The 23,493-nt window shown below is 42.7% G+C and overlaps 1 protein-coding gene across 1 annotated transcript in view; it reads right to left on the bottom strand.

Moving 5' to 3' along the window:
• Positions 1–18,897: 18,897 nt before the first annotated feature.
• STXBP4 (syntaxin binding protein 4) overlaps positions 18,898–23,493 on the bottom strand; it is a 59,544-nt gene continuing 54,948 nt past the window's right edge. Inside the window, exon 22 of the mRNA XM_008935181.1 lies at positions 18,898–19,009. Coding sequence (XP_008933429.1) covers positions 18,898–19,009 — 112 coding nt within the window. The remainder of the gene's footprint in view (positions 19,010–23,493) is intronic.

Below are 23,493 nucleotides of genomic sequence, written 5' to 3'. Positions count from 1 at the left end.
CTGCCTCGGGGGCTTCTCTGCTCCTAAACCTGCTCCTGCCCCTGCTTTTAGCACCGAACACTGGTGTTTCCCCCCCCCCAATTAAAGCTGTTCTAAATATATTTCACAAGGGAGGAACTGCTTCTTTAAAGTAAGAAAAACCTGTCAGCATAGCTCACAAGAGAGGCGTATCCTCCACTTTCGCTGCAGTTACCATTCTTTATTGTATTTGCATAATTTGCAACTGTAATTGGGAATTCTGTTCTGAAATACCTCCTGGAAACAGAATTGCAGCTTTTCTCCCCCATACAGAAAAACTGCCCTGAATGTTTTCTGTAGGGATACATCTAATCAGAACCTTCCAGGGGACCCGCTTGTGTTTTCTCCATCAGCACAGACAGAAGTGGGCCCAGAGGACTGTGCAGTAGTCACAGCTCAGCCCAAACGCCACTACCGATAGCTGGAAGTACCCCTGCTCCTGTGCTGGAGGACAGGGTCATCATGGACTGGTAACTGAGAGCTTCATGTGTATTTACACATAGCTGGGTGTGAGGAAACCAGTCCTTTTCTCCGACCTTCTTGTTCCGTCTCGGGGCTCAATAGGATCCAGTTCTTGATGTGCTGTCTGATAAATCCCTAGAACTTCAGCAAAACTGCCTCTGATGTGTCCAGTCGCAGCTGGACCGCCTGTGTCACCGAGTTCCTCTGTTAGGTTGCTTGCTTTTAAATATGTTTTTTCTGGAGAAAAGAATTGCAAAAGTAGGCGGACAGATAAACTGCAAAGTGGAGAGGATAAATAATGCAGAACAAGCAGGAGAACAAGGCACAGGATGTATTGGAAAAGTAAATCATTTAAAGTACCTCATACCTACCAGTTTATTGACAGAGGGATCCTCAACTCATCCCTTTACAAGCCAAACCAATGGATGAAAAAAATCGAATTAAAAAAAAAAACACAAAACCAGAGTAGAGATTTTGAAGAGGCTCAAGATTTAGCTTCTGGTTTAGTTCTAATTTGTCCTAAAAAACAGTGAAACATTCCCACATTGGCCTCAGATAGTGATACATTTCCAGCTGTATTATATGACGCATAACTCAGAGGTTCATAAAAAGCCACATGAGTATGTTCAGATACCCACACCCTAACTGGAGCTAAAAAGCAGCAGCTTTTGAAGACAAGGCTGAGAAACCCCAAGGAGCAAAGCCTGTCCCCCGCTTCCTTCACCATCACAGACGTTCTGGAAGTAGCTTGGCTTGGCTCTCCAAGTGAAAGCCGCTACCAACAACGCTGAATTACTTAAAAATTGGTGTTTATTGTCCACGTGGTGTGCAGCTGAGCGAGCTGCTGTGGGTCCTTGCAAGAGGAAAACTGTTGTTGAATGAACCATGATCTGCCCCCGCCTTTTTAAAATTTTTTTTATTTTTTTTTTTTATTTTATTTTTTAAGTTTAATTGAATGTGGGAGAGACAGGTTTGGAACTGCTTTTGGGTGATGGCAGAGGAACTGCTCTTAAGTAATCTGGGGTGGTTCCAAAAGGCATTCCAGTTCTCAGAAAAATAGGTATTGCTAGTCATTGCTTATATGCTGTGAGTTGAAAGATTAATAATATTCACTGCCAAAGCTTACAGTCAGCCTTTACCATGACAGTAGATCAAACACATGTACTTGCCTGGGCAGCTGACCTGGTTTGAACTCGGCAAGTACTCCTCTCAACGATGACTACATTTTTGGAACAAATACCCTGCTATGCTTTTTAAAGCAGCCGTAACCTTGTAAAGCATTAACCAGCCTCTGCAGCCCGTTTCAGGCACCGAGTGCCCTTGGTGCCTTGGCAAATTAGTTAGACCCAGTAGGTGTAAGCAGCCAGATGACAGAACTGGATTGAGACAAGCGATAAGGGAGTAGCTGCCCTGTTCTGCAGTCAAACCTTCCCCTGAGTAAGGACAACTCCCAGCTGGTGCCAATAGGAGAAACAACTTGATCCTTCTGTTTATTCCTCTGCACTCCATTCCTCTCCCTTTCTCACTTTTGGCTTGCATGCTGCAGAAAGGCAGTTAGAAATAGCTGTTCTTACATGCTCAGGCTGTTTGATTTTGGAAGTTGGCATTGGTTTTACTGGAGATAGAAGAAGCACCCACAAGCACAGAATAAAGCAGCCCATCCCCAGGCAGAGCTGTAACAGAAGGGAGGAGTGAAAGGTGCAGGAGCTGAGCATCTCCTCCTTATTCTGAGTTTCTATTGAAGTCAATGACCCAGATTTCTCCGACTTCAAATGGCTGTTTTCAGAGAGCTTGCTGGAGGCATGGTGCTGGCAAAGGTCAGGCAGAATTTAGCCTGAAGTATTCTGCATGCATAGGCTTATCAGATAGGGATCTGCAGAACTTGACACTGAAAACCAGTGTTCGACAATGAAAGAAGAACCTATGTTCTTCTGTGAAGGTCACTGACCAGTACTCTGGGCTTCAGGCTTACAAGGCTGACCTAAGCTTGAGATGTCTTTCTGTCCTGTATTTCTGTGATCAGTACTGTGACATCCACCTTACTCTCAGGTTACCCTCTTTAAGAAAAAAAAAAAAAATTATTTGCAGAAAAACCAAGCTAGTTTTCAATCCCATGGTTTTAGGTTATTAAGAACCCAGAAATGTGGTAGACCTCTCTCATCTTTGGCAAGAAGTCCTGGCCTTCTGCAGAAAACCGGGAAAACTCCTACAAAGAGCAGGCTGCTAAACATAAATGCATTAAATTCATGCTATGCCTCTTTCTGGAAGAATCATCATAATTGCACATATTTTAAAAGAGCAGCAAGTGGTGCAGAAACACACGTTATTATCTGTATGCCATCTATCCTCTAGGTTTAGATTCATTAAATCTTGCAGATGAGACTGGCCTGGGTTTGTTGCCCCCCCTCTTTTCTAATGTACTCTGTCTTTCAGTTACATGCAGCAGCAGAACAGGTTCCCCATTCTGATGGCAGCCTGTGGCACCCGTCCTCAGCCAGGCCAGGGGGACTCTGCTAAATTAGCTTCTCTCTTATGGCCCATTTTAGTCTGTTTAAATCTCTCAGTAATTTCAGCTGGAAACTAGTTGCTATCTCAGTATCTGAATTTGCACACTGAATATGTTCAGATCAGTGTACCAGACTTCCCAGGTTTTTGGAAAGCTACTTATGCAAATATCATAATGCAAGATAGAGACAGTAACAGCGAATGCTGCCCTAAGAGGCAAATGTACCCTGGGTTCCCTGCCTGTGGCTCCCTGCTCTGATACAGAGTCTGATTAGATCCCTAAAGATTACAATTTAAAAGGGCTTGGAAAAAACAGAGTATTAGTAACATAGATTTTTTAAATGTATATTCAAACATAGAATCAGCCTTACTGATGCAGAGCATCCTAAAGCTGGATTTCAGGCACATGGCCACGTGTTTATCAGAAGGAAAAGGAGGTGTTTTCCCCAAAGCATGCTGGCTCTGCCCTGGCAGTGCCCAGGGCCGCCGGGCACTGACGCAGGACGGAGCAGCCGCACGCTGGGGATTGTGCTCCAGGGAAGGGAACAGCTTCAGAGCGTCCAAACCACGAGTCCTCCTGCCTCTCCTTTCTGCTCAGGTCAGCAGCTCTGCAGAAGTCCTGCTCCCTGTTTTATCTTCTGAAAGACTAAACTAGTACTAACGTCTCCTACAAGGACAGATGTGAACAGAAAAGATGTACACTAAAAGAGACACATAATATTTCCCATTTCCAACAGGGCTCAGTTTTGTGGAGATGTTTTTAGGCATTAAACTGAAATGTTGAAGTAAATTGAGATGAATACAATGATAGCTGGCAGCTGTAGCATAACCCTCTGATATACATGCGGGCACAAGGAAGCACAGAAGCATTGCTATTGTTTGTTGCTTTATTCTGCCTTTCACTCTTTTTTTATTCCCTATGTCATGTTTTCTTTTAGTTATCTGCTCTGATCTGCAGTAATGCTGGTGCATAATTGACTGTATTTGGACTAAAGGTATTCTTGTCCGTATGTTCCCCTGGCCAAGCATTTAGACGATAGCTGTAGTGAAAGCATCAGGCAGAAAGTTTTACTGAAAACATCAGACATAGCTTATTTAATATTAAAACAGCTTTGAGCTGGTTTTAGTCCCCTTCACTTTTAAAGCTTTATTTTTTTTAAAAAAATATTTCATTAATTGCCTTGCAAAGCTGTTTTTGAAGGTTCACAACTAGCATTTGCATAGGCAGTTTTTAGGGTTTTTGTTTGTTTGGTTTTGTGGGTTTTTTCTTTTTTTTCTCCAAACCACCAAAGGGCACAAATATACTCACAGTTTTCTGTAGCCATCAGACAGCACGTATGCAAGGAAATAAAGATGTCCTCCTGGTTTTTCCCTTAAATGGCTCTGACCTGGAGAATACATTATGATGATTGGCACGAGAAAGAAGGCTGTGATCTTATTTTTACTGTTTGTTATAGCGGCTTCAAACTTATCAAAGGAAGAAATAGAGGCTTTTTAGATGGCTGCTTGCCAACATCACTAATCAGAATTTTAATGAGATTTTTTGAGGCCTAAATTAGGTCTAATTAACAATATATAAAGAAATGCATAAGACCAAAAGGGAGATGCAGGCTACTGCATATAGAATGTGTTTAAATCGCTTTACAAATAGGAATGTTGAACAAAATACACACTCTTATGCTGGTTTGGAGAGACACAGCTTGTTTTGTTTTTAGTGTTAGGCCTTAATTAACAAATTGCCTTTAGAAAATGTAGTGTTAGACTTTTCTAATAACTTTGACCTCTCTGAAGGGGAATAATGCAGGTGCTTGTGGCTGCTCCCCCTGCATTGGTGCCATTCCCTTCGACACAGACTCTGAACCCCCAGCGTGCTGGGGTGAGCTGGGCCCCGTACTTCCCCACGTGCCAACATCACGCCTTCGCAGGGACCACGTGCTCCTATTGTTTGTGGGCTGGATAACTAGCCTGCAGCTTCCATTTCCCAACTACCATAAAAGACATGGTTATATTTAGTCTACATACGTTGTTTTTCTCCAAGCGTTTAAGACAGAAAATGATTAACAACTACAAAAACCTCATCCTCAAAACACAGCACTGTTTATGCCCCCTAATTGTATTTTGTGCAAAGAGGGATAAACCAAAAGGACTGTTCTCCTTCCCCCTTGCAAGATTTTGTTGTTATTTATGGTACTGGAGTTCAGTTCTCTCCATGTCTGGCTTTGCATATGAACATAGGAAATATTTCAAAAAAGAAAGCATCTTTAATCAGAGCTGCTCAGCTGCAGCTTAATGCAATTAAACACCTGAAAGTACAGCACTGCAGTTTCTGCCTAAAACCAAACCATTTTATTCCCATACTGCAACCATTAACCAGGAAGACTCCTGGAAAGCCCTTTTCCAAATGTCATGTTTAGTAAACAACTCTCATTTCTTTATTCCAGCTAAGTCAATATCTCTTCTGATTCATTTAGCTCATGAAACTAAAAATTAATAAGAGGGGTAACAGTGAGGGCAAAAACACCCCGCCAAAGCACACCAGAACAGAACGAATGTAAAACTCAAACCTTTGCACAAACTCAGCCATCATTTCTAGTAGTATTGAATTAAAGTGTTTGGAACGCTTGAGCAGGACTAAGTGTTGCTCCAGACTGGGCTTATCTGGAAAGCTGTAATTAGACTTTATGCTAATTGGTAGCATCTGTAGTTAACGAGCTAGTCTATCAGCTGACCATTAGCTTCAAACCAACATCAGACATATTCCAAGTAAGCTTAAATAGCCATTTCAAATGTGTATTTCTTGAAGTGTGTAAATAAATATATTCACAGCAATTTTAAGGAAAGAGCCAAACCACAGGGCAGAGTGAGCCAGAATCATTTTGCATCTGTTACAACACTCAGGGTAATGTTTTGGTTGATTTATAGTGGAAATATTTGTTTTTCAGCTGGAGTTTTGGTAACTCAGAACAGATGTTCACAGCAATGTTGGAATACTGTCTGCCCATGCTTCGCTGTTAAATCAAGTACTGTTACACATTTCAACTAATCTGGGAAAAAATTAACATACTGTGAAATTACTAATCTTACAAAAGGTACATAGTAATGGGATTCCAGTTTGACTTTTTGTTTTTATCACTCTCAAGACATACAATAACATGCAAAAGGCATCTCAAGGCTGCTAAATTTTAAGCTGTCTGTTGACCCTGAATGGAGGAGAAGTTCTCATCCATCAATATTTTTTTCAAAGCCTTGTAGCATTGAACCCACTCAGCTTTTCAACGTTTTTCCACCTTCACTAAGCTAGGGAGTATCTGAACAAGGAGAGAGAAGAAGGTTCTTCTCTATAGTGAGAAAATTATTGGTATCTCCTAAAAACCATTAAGAGTTTAGTATATTATTTTTTAAAAGACTTACTCATATCACTTAAAGAGAGCTGTAAATACAATCCTTTCTTCTTCAGTGCTTTACTCATGTCCCCCAACATTTGGCCCAAAAGGAGAGTGTCTCCAAGCTCATTGAATTAGCTGGGGGGGCAGCGTGCTCTGAAATCCAGAGGCATCTTTGCACTCCCTGCAGTGGCACCAAGCTCTGAGCTCAGAAGCAAAGGGCACTCCTCTCACTTTGCAGAGGCTGCCTTTTGCCCTTTTTTTCCCCCTTAGGGAGGCAAATCACAGTCTCCTCCAAGTGCAAACATCCAAAGCTATTTGCTGATGTGAATTCCAGATCACCAGTGGAGCTCTGCCTGATGTCTTTACCTTATGAGGTCTGCTGTTTCTTCTAGGAACTTCGAGATACTCTCCTGCAATGTCATTGCTTCCCAGGAAAGCTCGGGCTAAGCTGGCATGCAGCTATTTAATGGTTATCCCATGTGCAGCTATCTTTCTTTCCAGGTGGCATCACTATGTTCTTAATGGCTGAAAGCACTAACAGCGTCAAAGAGGGGCAAGAAACTTGTTTCTCCGTGGAGCAAACATCTTGAAACAGTTACTGCATTAAGCTCTTGAAGATGCACACGGAGATATCTCCTTGCCCATTTGATGCACTCACACTGATGCCTGCCCAGATGCTGGGCCTGGGGAGGACGGGCTGGTGGGCAGCCCCTGGTGCCAGCGGCAGGGCGAGGCAGCGCGTGGGCAGCACGGCTCCTCTGGGCCTCAGCTCATCTGGAGACACACCATTAACTCTGGAAGGAGTGGAACCTCAGAACCAGCTTGTTGTGCAAAGGCAGTACCAATGCAGATTTTACTAGAACATGTTCTTTGCAAGCAAGTTAGTATTTATAGCAGTGACATGAGTCACCTTCTTAGATACCATGGATACAGCGTTTCAGCCGCTAACTCCGTTAAGTACAATCAGCTTTTCACAATATTCTGCACTTGTACAACCGAATGATTGTTTTGCTCCTCAGGGCACTCCTTCCTCTCTGTCCTGCAGAGAGCTGGAGCCAATGGGTGTTTGAAAGCCCTCTACAGCTAAGAAGCTTTCATGCAACAGAAACAAAACCTCAACTGCTGTAGACTTGTAGACAAGGTTTTTACTCAGACATCCAGCACCATTTGTCTTGGTCGTTATCTGGCTTGTCGACTGTTATATGTGTGCTCTTCCTTGGAAAAGCTGTCCCTTCTGCAAGCAGGGCCATATTTTCCTAATCTGAATTTCCTGAGCAGTAGGTGTTAGACCTGGGCACCCTGAGACACTGGAGTGTTGGGCTCTCACAGCTGTTGGCATCCTGTACTCGACATGGATTTGAGAAAGGTATTCACTCTCAAACTGTTTGCAATCCCTCCTATTTGGGTTTTAAGCCAAAGGGCACCTCAAGACTGAGGCCTCAGCTGGGTGGGAAGAACTGTGCAACAACACTGAAAGGCTCAGAGCTGAATCTGATGTTTATCATACATGCAGTCCAGGAGTTTTCATCACTGGAAATGATCTTCCATGTGTTATCAGATGGAAAAGTTCAGAACCATTTTCCTCAATATTCTATTTGAAGAATAAAATTTTCTTCTAACTTAAACCCCTCCACCTGATCTGCAGCCTTCAGTTATCAAGACAGTTTAGGGGTTAAAGCACCAGGCTGGTGACTACTGCGCATCTCTCCAGCCTCTGCCACCACTTGTGTGGCCTTGGAGAAGTCACTCCATTTCTGTCAGTGTCCTCCCTCTTACTGTTTGTCTCTGTTTCCTGTAGAAGCAGGCAGGAGCATCTTAAGAGAGCAACACCTGTATCCCAGGTGGATATTTGCAGCAGTTAACTGCCTGATTTCATATATAAATAAGGTAACAAGGTCTATTATGACATTGACAGATTGCAAACCTCTTTACACGACAGCCGGGTACTTGTTTCCACTAATAAGTCCTGTAACAGTACATTATATTTCTCTGAACCTCACAGTAATATCCTCTTGTTGCTCTCTCAAGCCCTGTTAATGAGCTGCTCAGAGGCTGGGAGACAGCATCTGCTTAGTAACAGTCGGCTCTGAGCTGGGTTGCTGCAGATTTCTGCACTTTGCTAGCACAGACAGTCGAATAATTGCTCATCATACAAAATCTGAGCTAGTTAGATCCTGAGGGTTTGATCCTGCCAGGCACTGAACGCTTGTGGGGAGCTGAGCCATCCTCAGCTCACTGGGGTGGGTAGAGGCACTGCGTGTGCTGCAGCTCCAGCCTGGCTTGGATGGGGAACCTGTGCAAGATGCTGTCCTGCAAAGAAACACTTGGTTACTGGGGTTATTAGCAGCTGAGGCTCGTTTGCCGAGTTGCACTGAGGTCCCTTGGAAGTCAGTCAAAGGCTTCATTATGTTAAGATTAGTAGCTCATGAGTAATCCCTACTAAAACAATTCACTCTCACTAGGCTGTTGAAATTTTGCAGGTGCTGTATCTCAGTGCCACATAAGCTGGTTTTGAAAATCAAAGAAATCTGTGGGAACACCATTTCTGGCATAAGGGTCAGAAGAGGGTTCATCGTGCTCTGTGCCACTGTCAGTTCAGAAAAGGCAACACTGGCTTTATTATAAACGTGGGATTTGGTGTCATCTGAACGTGCTTGTAAATTTTAACAAAAAGTAGACTATGCCTGAGTTCAGGGGGGATCGGGTAGCTCTGGCACACACTGCAGTCAGAGACAAAATGTTGTGGTTTTGGTTCATCTAGAGAATACACATTTCAGCACTCAGAGACAACCTCATGATAAGGCATCAGCACAGACAGCACTAAGGAGAGTTTGCAAATCAGCTGAGAAAAAAAGATAATTTTAAGCTTTCCAGTTGTATAACAGATAATGTGAGATGTGATTTCTTTTCAATATTGATAGCAGTTCCCTTCAAAATTAAAAAAATATCGCCCTGATTTAGCTTTTCTCCAGGTTGTAGGTGCTCCAGGGGAGTAAGTGCTGTTCCTTAGCGAGGGGCCACTGCACAGCAAGACCCGAGCACCCCGACAGCCCGTTCCTGGCCATCCCCACCCTCAGAGGGAGGGTGTAGCACAGGACAGTGGCAACTGTTCCCAGCTGGTGCCTCCCCAGCCTCGCTTGGCTTTCATTCCCACTTAGTTTTATTTCTGCTCCAATAGCTGCCATCCCCTGCTGCAAAAAAAAAAAGAGATCAGCCAGGTTTCCTGCAGCAGAGTTTTGCTCTGCTAGAGCCCTGCGTGGAAGTAGTTCACGCTTCCCTGTCCCTTGGATGTTAGGTACTGTTCTGTAGCTGCTCACAAGGCTGCCATAAAGACCAGAACAGCCTGGCACCAGCCAAATCCATCGCAATGTTGCTGTTGGGCTTTTCAAGGGAGGGAAAATGTCACTCTAGCTCTGGATCTTACCAAAGTAGATTAGGTTTAGTGATTTTCCTTGTGTATTTGGACAATAAGGATAATGTTTGCCTGCCTGGAGAACTACAGAGGAACTATGGCATTCCCATGAGCATCTGCCTTGCTGTGAGAGCGGGCGAGACTTCCCTGGAACTGTGGCACCATTTCAAGTGGTGACTCCAGGGAGAAGTCTGTGAGCAGCCTTTTTTCATCTTCCCTGTACCCCAGCTCATGAATAAACATGGGGAAAGAGGGAGCTAGATGAAAAGCAGCTAGGACCCCTGTTGCTGTAGAGCTGTGGATCTTCCCGGGCATTAGCTATAATTGGCTCCTCTCTTTCTGGGCTATCCAGTATTTTAGCAGGTGTTTCAGTGGCTCCCTGAAGGGAGGCAGAGCAGCCCATTGCACCAGTGCTCTCAAGCAGCTCTGACTGATTTTAGGTCACATTAACAGCAAATCAGAGGGAACAGGCAGCTTGGAGGGAGAGCTCTGCTCCCACTCCTACCTCAACTCCAGATATCAGCCCACTTGTGATCTGGCTTCAAAAGGGGCTTAAATCTATTTGCATCCCTCTGTTACCTGTAACTTTAACATGTACCCCACCTCCCAAAATTCTGCAAACCGGCACAGGCCTATCACAGGGGAGGTTCTTATCCCAAATCTGCGTGTCATGAAAAATCTTGACAGGTTAACTTTCAAGAAAATCTCTTTTTAGGCAGCAGTCACTACTAGCAATTACCATGCTTTTATCTGTAGCTGTCAATGCACTGTAAAAAGTGGCTGTTATTCCCATTTTATAGAAGAAACAGATGTTCTAAGGACGTCTGAATAGATTTAATACAGAAACTGCATGCCTAAAAGGTGTTCTAGAAAATCCCATCATTATCACATGACTGATTTTATTCAGTGCACCCAGGAATTCAGCAGATCTGTGGGTTGTGCTTTGCTTCCCTTCTTATTTGTTTTAAAGCAATAGTTTTGGTTTGAAGTTTTCATTTTACTCCCCTTCTGGGGCAGAGGAGAAGCTGAAGTGAAGCTATCGTAATTTTCTTTTTGAGGCAAACTTTCAGGTAGGGATTTATTCAAAACTTCTTGTGTTTAATTTGATTTTGTGATCAAGAGACGCAGAAGTCACATTTGTGAAATCCAATTAGGCTCCAGCCCTGGCAGGGACACATGACATAAGGCACGTAGGTCCAGCTGAGTCCCTGTCCTTCCCTGCTCTTAAAGCCTTCAGCCTCCATGGCAGAGCTGTACTTCTTATCTCAGGTATTTGGGATTACTGCAAACTCAATTTACCTGCTGGGGAGCTGTCAGAGCTGCAGTCCTGCCATGGGAGGCACAGCAGAGGATGGGGAAAAGGCAGCTGAGAGCTGCTCCACTCTGGGGGAGTGATCAGAACTGGGCTGGGCAAGAGGAGACCTATAGCTGGAAGTCGTGTTGGCATCACAGTAGCCGTGAACAACTACTAAATGCAGTTAGTACAAAAAGAGATAGGAGGCTGTGCTGTGGCCTTGGTTTTCAGAAGGAATTAAGACACAATTTTGTGCATGTCTCTATTCATTTAACCTCCTGCCCGGGGCTAGAGTTTGTCAGTACCTTCACCGAGCAAGCTCTCCTTTTTTCTTTTCTTTTCTTTTTTTTTTTTTTTTTTTTTTTTTTTTTTTTTGTATTGAGGGCTTTCCACTACAACAAGCTCAAAGTTGTTAGAGTAAGGGAGAGCTTACCTGGTAATGATCCATTCTCAGGAGCCAGCCCTCATGCACTGCATGAGAGGATGTGATGATGCACTTGACTGCGTGTGGTTACCTGCACTCCAGCTGCAGAGGCCCTTGGCTTGCCTGTCCCTTCTGGCTACAGCAACACCAGAAACTAGATGCTTCTTACTTGGAGAGCAGGAATCTCAGCCACATCAGAAACCCTGCTGTGCTGCTCACCTCACGGGGCAGGAGTTGTCCCTCGCCTGGAGGAGTCCTCCTGTAGCACCCACTTGTGCCGTAGCCAAACTCCATTCCCAATGGCTAGCAAGTTTTCTTCCAAGAGGGAATTTATATTTTTATGAATGTGGTGAAGTTTCTAAAGCCTTTTCCTTCACTTTCCTGAAACTGTATTCACCTGTAAGTAGGTTAATTTGTGTATACATAAAAGTCAAAACAAGCAAGGCTAACAAACCTGGGCACAAACAGTCTCCAAAGTTTTGTACCAAACAATCTCTGAGCACAGCAGTAACACAGACTTATCTCCAGCCAGCCACAGGACTTCCCTGTTAGTGTACAGTTACAATTGATTTGATTTGGGGGTTTTATATCATTCACTGTGGGACACTAAATGGTTATTGGAACACCAGAGCATCCAAAAATGCTACTCCAGCATCCAAAATCAGAATGGGCTTAGCACATACATCAAGAGTTTAGGCTCAAGTGACATCACTGCCAAAGATAAGCAGATGGAGAAATGAATGAGATTAATTGCATTTACACATTTTCCTTTTTGTTGCATCTTTCAAATAGCCAGATAACAAGACAGTCACCCTTCAGCACTGTTGGCGTCCTATTTCCTGTTCCTCTGTACCTTTATTATTTACAACGCTTTTGTATTTAATTTGAAGGAATAATGTGACCTGAGAGTGACAGACAGCTTTCTTAATGGGCTTCCCTGCTCCTGCTCATCCCATGACATCAATTATGTACAGTTGGCTTTGACTTGGAACACGTAACCCCCGTGGTGACTAATTACAGTACCTAACGTTGGGGTCCCCAGTGGCACAGAACAGAGATTAAAAAATGCAGTTCAGCCTGCTGCTTGGGGACTGAGAGCTTCCCTGTCCCTGGAGAGCTCCTTGCTCCTGGTGTTCTCAGGCCATTTGGGCTGGAAAGGAACAGTGATGCATTACCAGGCTTTGGAGTAAAAATGAAAACTTGGGAAGGAACCCCAATGCTTTGCCTTTCCTAAAATCCTTTTTATTTCCCATATCAGTGCTATTATTGTTAAATTTTTATTTTAGGCCACAAAGATAATTTTCTTTATCCATTTTCAATTGTATGTTTTAATGATTTCTCTTCACACAGAAGAGCAAGGATTGTTCTTGATGACAGTAATAATTGGACCATAGGGAAATGTTGACTGCTTAGCAGCTAAAGAGCAGGGTATTTAAAAAGAGATTAAGACATTTCTGTTCAGTGTGTGGATTTGGGCGTCAGGGAGAAATCATGACTTATCCAAAGCAATGGCAAAACTACTGATTTTTCATGGTTTGTTTAGCCAAGAAGCCTTGAAATCAAACTGCAACTCCCCATAACAACTGTCTTGAGAAACTGGATTCTACCTTGTCAAGATGAGTGATCATTTCAGCAAACTCCTTCGTTTGCTGCCCCCAGTGAATAATGAGTCATATAGTTGCAGTTCAATATTCCCTGTTCATCAATAGCCTTCATAACTTGAAGGAAGAAGACAGCTTATGTATGTTCTGGAAAAGATGCTGGACTAAATTCTCTAAGTCTTGAGCACTACTGTAACTACTACACACATCATCATCCCTTCTGTTATGCTGAGAATAGCTGAACCTAGAAGATATATATGTTCTAATGCAAGAAAATATCCTTAGACATAGTTAACCCTATACATATTTAAGCTCAGCTAATCCTGGAAGATGTAAATGGAGATCCTGATCCTATACATCAGATCAAACATGCCCTTATGGCTTCAGGGACAGAATTTGCAGGAGACATACTGACCTTCCACCACATAACGTGGAGCCCAAGGGAGAGAGGTTTTTTTTTCACCCACTCTCTTTAAATGAACAGCTTCAACTGAGATACTGTCCCATGGGGACAGAACCAGTATTGGTTACAAGATTTCCACTTCCCATCCTCGTATTTGGGAATGTGAGGCTCTATGTGTAACAGATTTGGGGCCATTCCATTTTTTTGAACTATATGAGTGATTGATGAATGACACAAAACTCATTGCATCTTTGTGGGAAGAGAATTCACTACTATTATCTTGTAATAAAATGACTTACCTTAAAAGACTGCTAGGAAAATATCTACCTATGAAATCCATGGCAACATCAGCTGCTGTTTTGGGGGAAAATAAGTCTAGAATGAGCATTAGATAATCAAGCCACCAAAAACTATGACCAGAATCTGGACAGTACAACCTGTGAGATGGTTGGTATTTTTAGTGTAACATGAAAACAATCCCCAGGGAAAGGCAAAGCTGGTTACCGGGGACAAAGGTTAAGCTTTATTCATTAGTATTTGATTTTTGGTATGCTATCACTGCAAGCACTAAGGGGAAAGATTTACTAAGGTATTTAGGTACCTAAACACGCCGAGCAGCATTTATAGCAGCATCTAAGTAGGTTAGGTGCCTAATTCCCATTAACTCCATCAACATCTCTAAGCTGCTAAACATCTTTGTGAGGCTGGCCGCAGTGCCTGTGCTGACAGGTGCCTCTGTTTGAACTGCTGTGGCTGTGCTCCTCTGCAGCAGCTGAGGCTCAAGCTGATGCTCCTTGGAGCAGCAGGACACTGTGGACGATACCTGAGGACCAGGAGCACAGAAGTGAATGAAGGCTCCTGAGCTGAATTAAAGTTTTGCTACTGACTTAAGGTAGAGACATGCAAATGTCACTCAAAGCGATGTCTGAAAAAAAAACCATTGAATTTTGGTGCTTGGAGTAAGCATTAATGTTTCTGACTCAGTAAGTCTCTTGAGCTGAGTGTTACGAATCTCAGCAGTTCTGAGAAAGGTCAAGATTTCACAGGCCAAGTCACAACAGCATTTCCTGAGCTTCAGGGGAGCTTTTCCCATTGGTCAGTCCTGCACAGCCTGGACTGTTCCACAGCCACAAACATGTTTCTTAAAGGATTTTTGTTGCTTTAACTCAGTGCCAACAGACACCTTCCTGTCTGTCAGAAACAGACTTAGAGAAATCAGTGAATCCATTTGTTTCAGGTTCATGAAGCAGCCTGTCATGAGAAGCATTTAAATAGATGGTGAATGTTAGGTGGGGTAGATAAACCTCCGTTAAACACTTTGCCTGACTGAACCTGTCTCCCAGTCCTCCAGCTTGTCAGGTTCCTCTCCCACAGCACGACACTCGGGGTGAAATCCGTCTGTCTCTGGCAGCAGGTGCTCAAGGTAACTCAACTCCACCTCGTCTGAGGAGCAGATGAGGCCACCCAACCTGTAAGTCTCCATGAAGCAAGTATATGCTGAAGTAAACCAGCTAGTTAAAAGGATAAGATACAGGAATTACCCCTATTTTATTGTATTTCTTATTTTAGTGAAGGTAATTTCTGATTCCTTAATTTACAGTACACACTGAAGCCTCCAACTGATTTCTAGGTAGGGTACCATTAGCTTCAGGTCCTTACACTACAACTGTGGGAAGTGAAGTGAAGTAGGTGAGGCTCCACAGAGACCTGCACAGGAACTGCAGCAAGCCTGACTTGCTTTATTAGCTTCCTTTAAAACTTAAAGTTTTTCAGAATTACAAAATCCATGTTAGAGCAGGAAAAGCAGGATTTGTTCTCTCTCTCTCTCCTTGGCCAGCCACTGGGGTTTCATGCCATTACACATCTACAACAGCTCCAGAAAGTAAGCACGAGCTGATTCAGGAACATGCATAGCCCAAGCAGATGAAGAAGTGATTTGTACTGTTTAATTACATGAGAAATAAGTACTTTCTACCACTGAAGGCTGTAGCTGGAAGTACACAAGAGATTTCCATTACCACAAATGTTTTTGAGTACAAAGATGAACAGTAGTCTGCATCAGTTACGGTTTTAAAGGGGGTGGTATTAAACAGGGGACTTTCTAGACAAAGGCCGAGCAGGATCATCCTTTGAGAATCACACTCCTGGAGAATTACAGTGAAATAAATCCTCTGTGCAGAGTCTGTCACCACAGCAAACCCCTGTGAGTCCCTAAGGCTCCCAATGAACTCGGCGTCAGAGGAGTCCAGCGTCATTTAGCGCCTGCAAAGCTGAGTACCTAATGTACCTGTGCAGGTATTTCTGTTAAGCTGTTTGCTTTGATGGGAGAATGTGCTGTTTTAAATTTACTGGAATATCTGAAGGATTTGAAGGGCAGAGTGGTGCAAGCATTCAGGTAAAGATTAACACCAGTGTGTACCAGAAAAGTATTTTTCACTATGTCACCTTTACACGGAAAAGAAATAGAGGTGTAGGAATCACTTATGGCCCTGTGGCCATTCCTTTTGTTTCATTATTTTAAAGGATATAATGTGCACTTTAATTTCTTTTCCATCTAAACATTTTTTTTATTGTGGAATAAAAATGAAAAGTTGTTGTTTACAGTGTTGCATATTTCAATGACTGCTCTTTACAAATTCTTTTAAAGTTATCCTGGAACCATTTTCTCAATAGACACAGTTAATCAAAATAATTTCACAAATGATTTCACAGAAAGGAAGAGACGAGGGGAGATAGAGAGAAATAACCTAGGAAACAAGTATGCCAGCGTACAAAAATAGAATGGAACATTTGCAGATTGTAGGTATGAAAACGTAGTCTCAGTAATGGAGAGCTGGAACTAGTGCATTATCTGGAGAGTAACGCTCACCAGAGAAGCAGCTAGATAGATGCAGAGATCTATTTCTAACGTCTTTAATTGCTAGGCAAATTTATAAAAGAGGGAGGGAGCAGCAGTGCCCAAGTCCCCGCACGTTGTGGCCCGCGGGCGGAGGCAGCAGCGGGGCAGGATGGGCAGGATGGGTCCCGGGCTGTGCCCCCGGGCGGGCAGGCGGCGTGTGCGGAGCTGTGTCCTCCCGCTCACCCCGGGAGCAGGGCTTCACAGTCCTCTCCCTAACTCCCTGCTCACAGCCTGCCCCATCCACGGGCTCTGGCCCGAAATAGCTTCTCCTGTTGGAAACACCCGGCTAGCTGTCACAACGCCACGAGCAGAATAAATCAAGCCTGCGAGGGTCAAGTGGAGATACAAACCTCCCTCAAACAGAGCTGGGGAACTGGAATCTCTGTGCCATCTGGGCAGCGTGAAGCGTGAACTGAAAGCGCCTGTCACAAAGCATCCAAACAACTACTGAGGCTACGGCAAGTATCCCAAGGAATTCAGAACATGATATAGCCTCTATGGGTCATGAGGCTGTGCCATGTCCAGAAAAGACATTTAAATAAAGATGTCCAACCCTGAAACTGAAGCACATGCTCTGTCCTTTCAGATTGGGCTCTCTGGGAACACAAAGGAGGCTGTGAAGCACGTAGGAGCCACTGGAGCAAAACATGGCTAAAGCATTTCTGTGTTATTGCTACGAGAAGTTTTCTTAGAAGTATAAGTTACAGTGGGTCTGCTGAGCAAGCTCTTCCTCCTAATCCACACCACCTGGGTAGATTCAGGGATAATTTAGTTCTGACCTAGTTAAAAGTACAAAACAATTTTTCCTATTTGCTTATTCAATATATCCTGACATCTACTTCCAGCAAAGCCTGCAAAAAAGGCTTTTGTGAGCTGCACTTTGCTCCTCCAGGAAGAACATTTGGTGATTGTCCTGGCTCGCAGGCCAAGGGCAGTAGCTTGCTGCACTGTTGTTCAGAGACTTGACTTGGGCTTTAAATAAAGGTATATTATTTTTGATTCAAAAGGATCAACAGCTACAGTGTGCCTGATTTGGCATAAGGCACCAGAACCAATTCTGGTCTTTATATCCATTCCTCCAAGTACAAGGATTTTTAAATCCGATGCCACCCGTGTTGAAGACAGACCTCAAAAAAAATGTGATTGCAGAGCCTGAATCCTTTGTATCAGTCAAGAGAGGTGGGCTGGAGTGCAGAGAAGTGTGTCTGAACCTTTCCAGGGAGGTTCTGAGGTCCTTAAGTGTGCAGCTCAGAAAAATAGAGATTGCAGCCTGTGCCTTGCTCACACCGTTACAGTCCTGTTCTCCTTCGTGGGCAGGAGGTCAGAGAGAAGGTCTTCCTTTGATACATTCATCAGCACTTCTGCAAAGTTTCACATCTGTCTTGCATTGATTAGTCAACACAGAGCATATACATTACAGACATACACACACATATATAAGGAGTCTCCAGAAAAATACAGCACGGAATCATATATTTGACAAAGCTGACATCATACATTGTGCTGTGAATAATGAGATTTAAGATATACTGTGCTATTGAGGTACAGTGAAACCTGTTCATTAGCTCCCACTAGCACCCCCCCATCATTTTCTTTCTATCTCCTCAATCATCACCAATGATTTTGTTCTACAAAATGATTTTGTTCTACTTAAAGACCAGCTTTAAGGAGGTGACTGATTTCTGCTGATCCTGGAGGTGGTTTCACAGGTTTCATTGTACTTGAAACTTCACAGCTTCCACTGAAGTATTTGATGCATGTATGTATCGGTTTAGCAGAGTACAAAAGTAGAATAATTTTCATTCTTGCCTCATATTGTTGCCAGAGCATGGTGTACTCTACCAAAACGGTTTCTTTTTGCTTGACAACTTATCAAAGACTCAGTTTTCTAAAGCTCAACCACCAATCTTAATAAAGTATTTCTTTTAAATGTCATCAAGGCTCTGATACTTGGAATAAGTAGCTTAATTTCTATTAGGAAAACTTATTTGCAAATTTTTTTCCATAAAAATAAAAAATTTTCAGTAGTTAAAGAACTAGCACCTACATTACACTCACTAGCATTGGTTAAAAAAAGGAAAAGGCTCACCTTGCATCTTTCGGTCAACCATCAGCTGGAATCTACCATGTGAAGTCACAACCAGTGGTCCCATCTTAACTCTCATGCTGGGCAAAGCTGTGAAAATTTCACTTCAGATCAGGGGAGTTGTGCCAATAGAGGAGTTGTGAAAAAAATGGCTTGGGCCTTAAACCAAGCCTGATCCCTGCACGCTGAACTGGGGCAGATCGGGGGCTGAAGGGAGACTTGTGCAGCACCTGCATCTTTTGTAGCACCCATCAATAAACCCACCTAAAAAATGGCAGGACCTCCTCTGACTTGAAGGGGAGAAACTACCAGGTACTATTACATTAGACTAGAAAGTACATGGATTAAAAAGTGTTCATCTTCTCACTAATATAGGAAACTAGACAAACTGCTCTCAACAGAAATCCTCAGCTCTTTGAGCCAGGAAGCTCTCGTATTCCATCATCCTCATCCTCAGAGCAAAGCAAGCTCAGTGCACTCGTTACGGGATGGATCCATGACGTTGTCTGTGTCACGTGGCTGAAAAGAACCAGGAAATGCTATTAGGAACCCAAAAGAGCTTTACCAATCTCAAAACAAGAAATACCAGACGGGGTCTGGAGTTTTAATGCTCATTATAACACTGAAATATAGAATTCTCTTTTTCTTGCTAACTATGACATTTTTACAGAAAAAAAAAAAAGTGGAGCCTTCTGGGTGCTAGAACCTGGACTAAAGCTCCCTTTTCCCAGTGCATTACAGAGAATGCTTTTGTAAGAGACTCCCGATACAGATCGGTGATATCCCCTATTAATTAACTAATAGAGCTGTAGGCAGTTAACCCAGCAACACTGTACAGCCCAGACTAGAAAAGCCTTACACGACTGAACAAGCTAGCAAGGCATTAACATTGCCACCATACCAGTTAAAGCCTGAGGTGCAGTGGGCAAGAGGAAGTTGACCAAATGTGGAATCCCATCACAGAAATGCACTCAGTTTGTTAGAACATGAACCAATACTCCAGCATCACAAAGTCATTCCTTTTCTTGCAGAAAAAGGTTATGAATAAACCCAAAAAAGGATGTTCTTTACATGTCCTCTAGACCAAATTCTGGACATGCTTCCACAGCTTTTACACATGTAATAAAAGGGAGTCAGCACTACTTTTTAAGGCTTAAACCTTGCATTTGACATGCAGTCCCAGGTGTTTTATAGTTTTTGGTAAATTTCTATATGAATGGAAAGACCCCACCAAAGGCTTGGTAAAGGGCAGATAAATGGAATAGGCTTCTTGCTCACGGGTGAGAACACTGTACACCCCAGGACTGGTAGTGTGCATGCTCGCCATACTGTGTGTGGGCAAGACTCAGCCTCTTCTCCCTTCTGGAATAGTCTGTTCTTGGTAAAGGAAATAGCTTCTTTTCACTTTAAAAAAAATCTTGCTAATAAATTCACAGTTTTTATAGTCAAGTCAGTGCAAAGATGAATTTTGTAATACAAGTTCATTACAAGAACTAGCTGAAGAATACTGTACATATACCCCATAAATGACAAACAGCTCTTCTCACAGCTTCTAACCATGCTGTATGTGAAGCCCATGCCAACTGTCACCTTCCAGGCACATTGGTTTAATTAACTGTGAAGTGCCATGATGGAATATTATTATATTAACCTTTTCAAGTAAAAACAGATTTTGTCCTTCTGTCTTCAACAATGCCCTCTGTAATACCCCATTATGGAAACTGATACTTCAAAGTAGGAGTTTGAACCAATGTTCCACTCCAGTGGGTGGAGGCAGCATGGGGATCACCACTCAGCCAACATGACTGTGCTAGGATCTTACCTTGTATTCACACCTTTCATTTGAGCCTACTGAGCTCTAATTGAGAGTGTCATTCCCCTTATTCCATGACACAAGGAGACTTAAGTATTCATATTTATGCTATGAACACATTTATATTTGTAAATATCATGTATCGTATTTGTCAACATTGCAGTATTTGTCTGCAATGATTTCTATAACGTCGAGAAATTTACTCAATATGGCTTAATACTGAAGGCAGCACTCTAGAAGTCCCAGCATGTGATTTGAAATTTGTGTAACAACACAGAACTCCTTCCAATACCTGCGGGATCACAGGAGCTGAATGGAACTGGATTCCATCCATCCAGCTCTGCCAAAGCAAGATTTATTGCCTGCAGTACTATTTTAAGTGTTTACATTGCCTGCTTTTATCAAGCCAGTTCTCAGCAATCCATTACTGCATTTAAATAAGGACAAGATTCCTTTTTAATTTTTATCTTTTTCTTATTTAACTTCCCCTGTATCATGCCTTGACCTGCTGTGTACCTAAATCCTTAGCTCTGTCTTCTCCCGAGCGTGCAGTATCAGCCCTGTGAAATGGGAGACACTGCACAGGAGTTGGTGGAAAAGCATTCACAGGTCTTTGATATAACCAACTAAACAAGTTCTTTGTTAGGTGTTTATTCCTCAGAAGATTTTCCTCCTACATACTTTATGGCCAGGAGGCAAATGTAAGCAGGGCTAACCTCCTGCTAACTGCTCTAAGAACTTGATTTTGTTCTCACGCAAATGAAATGCAAAAAGTCTCCAGATCTTTGATAGTGCAGACTTGTGGCACTGGAATCAGGATTACTGTTTTCTATATTCAACAGCATAACGTTGTTTAACCATTGGTAAGAAAGAACTAGTTTTCATCCATTTCCAAAATACACAGGGCCAAATACTGTTGTCGTGTCAGACTGCTGTAAATGCTTCTGATTTGAACTCAGTTCTTTTAAACTTGCACTAGACTTTACCTCATAAATGCTTCCACTAGGACACTTTGTTTTAAACCCTTTGCCAAAATCCTTACTAGGAAAAGAACTCTTATAAATAAACATTAAGTCCAGATACCATGTCTCACATTGTAGACAGACACATACAATACGCACAGATTATTTAGGTACAAAATAAATGTATAAACCCCCCCTGCTATTTATTTTTAGCTCTCCAAAAGTGCTGTGGCTAAAGAGCTTTGACATAATCAGTCCGAAGAGATAATCCCAGATTTACTGGTTTGCAGAACATTCTTGTATTAGAAATACATCCTCTCTGATTTGTGTGTTAGGGCCAGCAATAAAAGTGAGAGGGAATTCAAATCTACCTCTAGGTTCTGCTTAATTAATGAAGCTGTTTTGAATATTAGAGGAATATTTGGAAAGCCAGCATTAGAAATTCTAAATATAAAATGTTTTCCGTTTGCAAATGTTCCTGCTCAAAAGATTAATTTCACATTTTCAGAGCAATTAACAATATTTAAAGATTTTTAGGTTTTCAAACAAGTCATTGCTATCGGAGGGTAGCCAAATTTATTGTTGGAAAACAGAAACATTGATCTGGAAATATGTCAGTAGCTTATTCTGTCTTTTTAACATTTGTAAATTGCAGAACAAATTTTAGAGCTTGGAAAAACAAAACATGAGAACACGGAGATTTTTTTGGCAGAGAAACAGTAAAGAATTATTTAAAATAACATTATAATTACCCTCCTTATGGCTCTTACTTCTTTGCATGGAAGATGGTTTCTTTTAAAATGAGAACTTAAGATGATCTTTAAAGGAAATAATAATTCAAAGAAAAATTAGTGGAAAAAATGTCTGCACCTTTGTTACAATTTGAGCATTATGAAGACATGCTTTTCACCTTAATTTGTATTCTCCAATGAGGGCCAAGCTCTGGAGCCTAACAGGGAGTCTTGAAGAGTCCTGCAGACAACACAGCTGCTGTAGGACACTGTGCAGGATGCTGAGCTACAAAGCAGCCACGTGGTGCTCTTGGAAGCTGGTAGCTTTCTTCCCTTTTGACAGAGATAACATTCACAACGCCTGGCTGAATTTTTCCAGAGCACCAGGATTACTTAGCTTTAAAAGGAGCAATCTTGTGCAAGACCTATTTGCTTGAGTTCTGCTCAGGAGGTAAGATATAGCCTTAAACTTTTAATCAAGTCAAACTCTCATAATGAATAGGGACCACTACTCATTAGGGGCCAAATAGGATTGAGTTGTATCTGAACTTGCAAAGTCAAATTCTGGCCTCATCTGAACCCTATGCTTCTCTACCAAACTGAGCAGGATGGAAGATGAAATTGAAAGCAGAACTCTGCTCCTAAGAAATAACACAAAACCCAATGTAGCTTTTCCTCCTCCCTGAATAAACATACCCCATAACCTAAATCCATTTAATCTGTAGTAGTAATTTTGGTAAACTTTTAATCTTTCTTACCTTACTTTCTGATTTCCCAAACTTCAGTAGCCCTTTAAAACACACTAAGGCTCAGCTACAGAGTGTTGATGCTTGCTGGAGCTTTCACAGGTCTCTGCACAATTGACAATTTTTGCAGAGCCAGCGTGGCAGCACTGCAAGGCTGAGACCCAGGGAGCCACATGCTCAGGAAGCTTTACCCTTCAGTGCTTCCACTGTCGTCATGGAAATAATCACTTAGAAATGCAGCACGCAGCTTGCTAGGTGTAGGTGCAAGGGCCTGGAAGAGGACGTGCTCTCTGCTACCCAGAAATATTCCACACTGTGCTTTTTGAGGTTTAGAGGTTTACACGCATGTCCCGGTGGCGGGACTGTGGGAGGAGCTGATGCCATCTGCATGCCTGGCAACATGGGAGTCCTCTGGGCATTCCTCTGTTACACACCAGTACGCAGCCCCCACGCAGGGGTGGTTTGGAGCCTAATGGGGGCCAGAGCAACAGGAAAATGAAGACCAATGCCACTGAGTGAAGATCCTGAAACTTAATCCTTCCTCTGGAGGTTGTAACATCTTCCCTGCTTTCTCTTGCACAGAATCTGCCCCTGTAGCTCTTTGCTGGACTACACACAGCTTTGCAAGATTTGCCTTTGTCTTTTGTTGCTGGGCCTTTCTGTCTCTTGTGTTTGAAATAGCCTTTTGCCTTGCAAGGATCCCTTTTCTTCTTAAAGCCCCTGAACCTTTGAGAAGGTACCTGGCTCTTTC

This window comes from Merops nubicus, unplaced genomic scaffold, assembly GCF_000691845.1.
Source record: "Merops nubicus isolate BGI_N331 unplaced genomic scaffold, ASM69184v1 scaffold502, whole genome shotgun sequence".
Taxonomy (NCBI): Eukaryota; Metazoa; Chordata; class Aves; order Coraciiformes; family Meropidae; genus Merops; species Merops nubicus.
The sequence above is the reverse complement of the archived record's forward strand: the minus strand, read 5'-3'. Positions and strand labels throughout refer to the sequence as shown.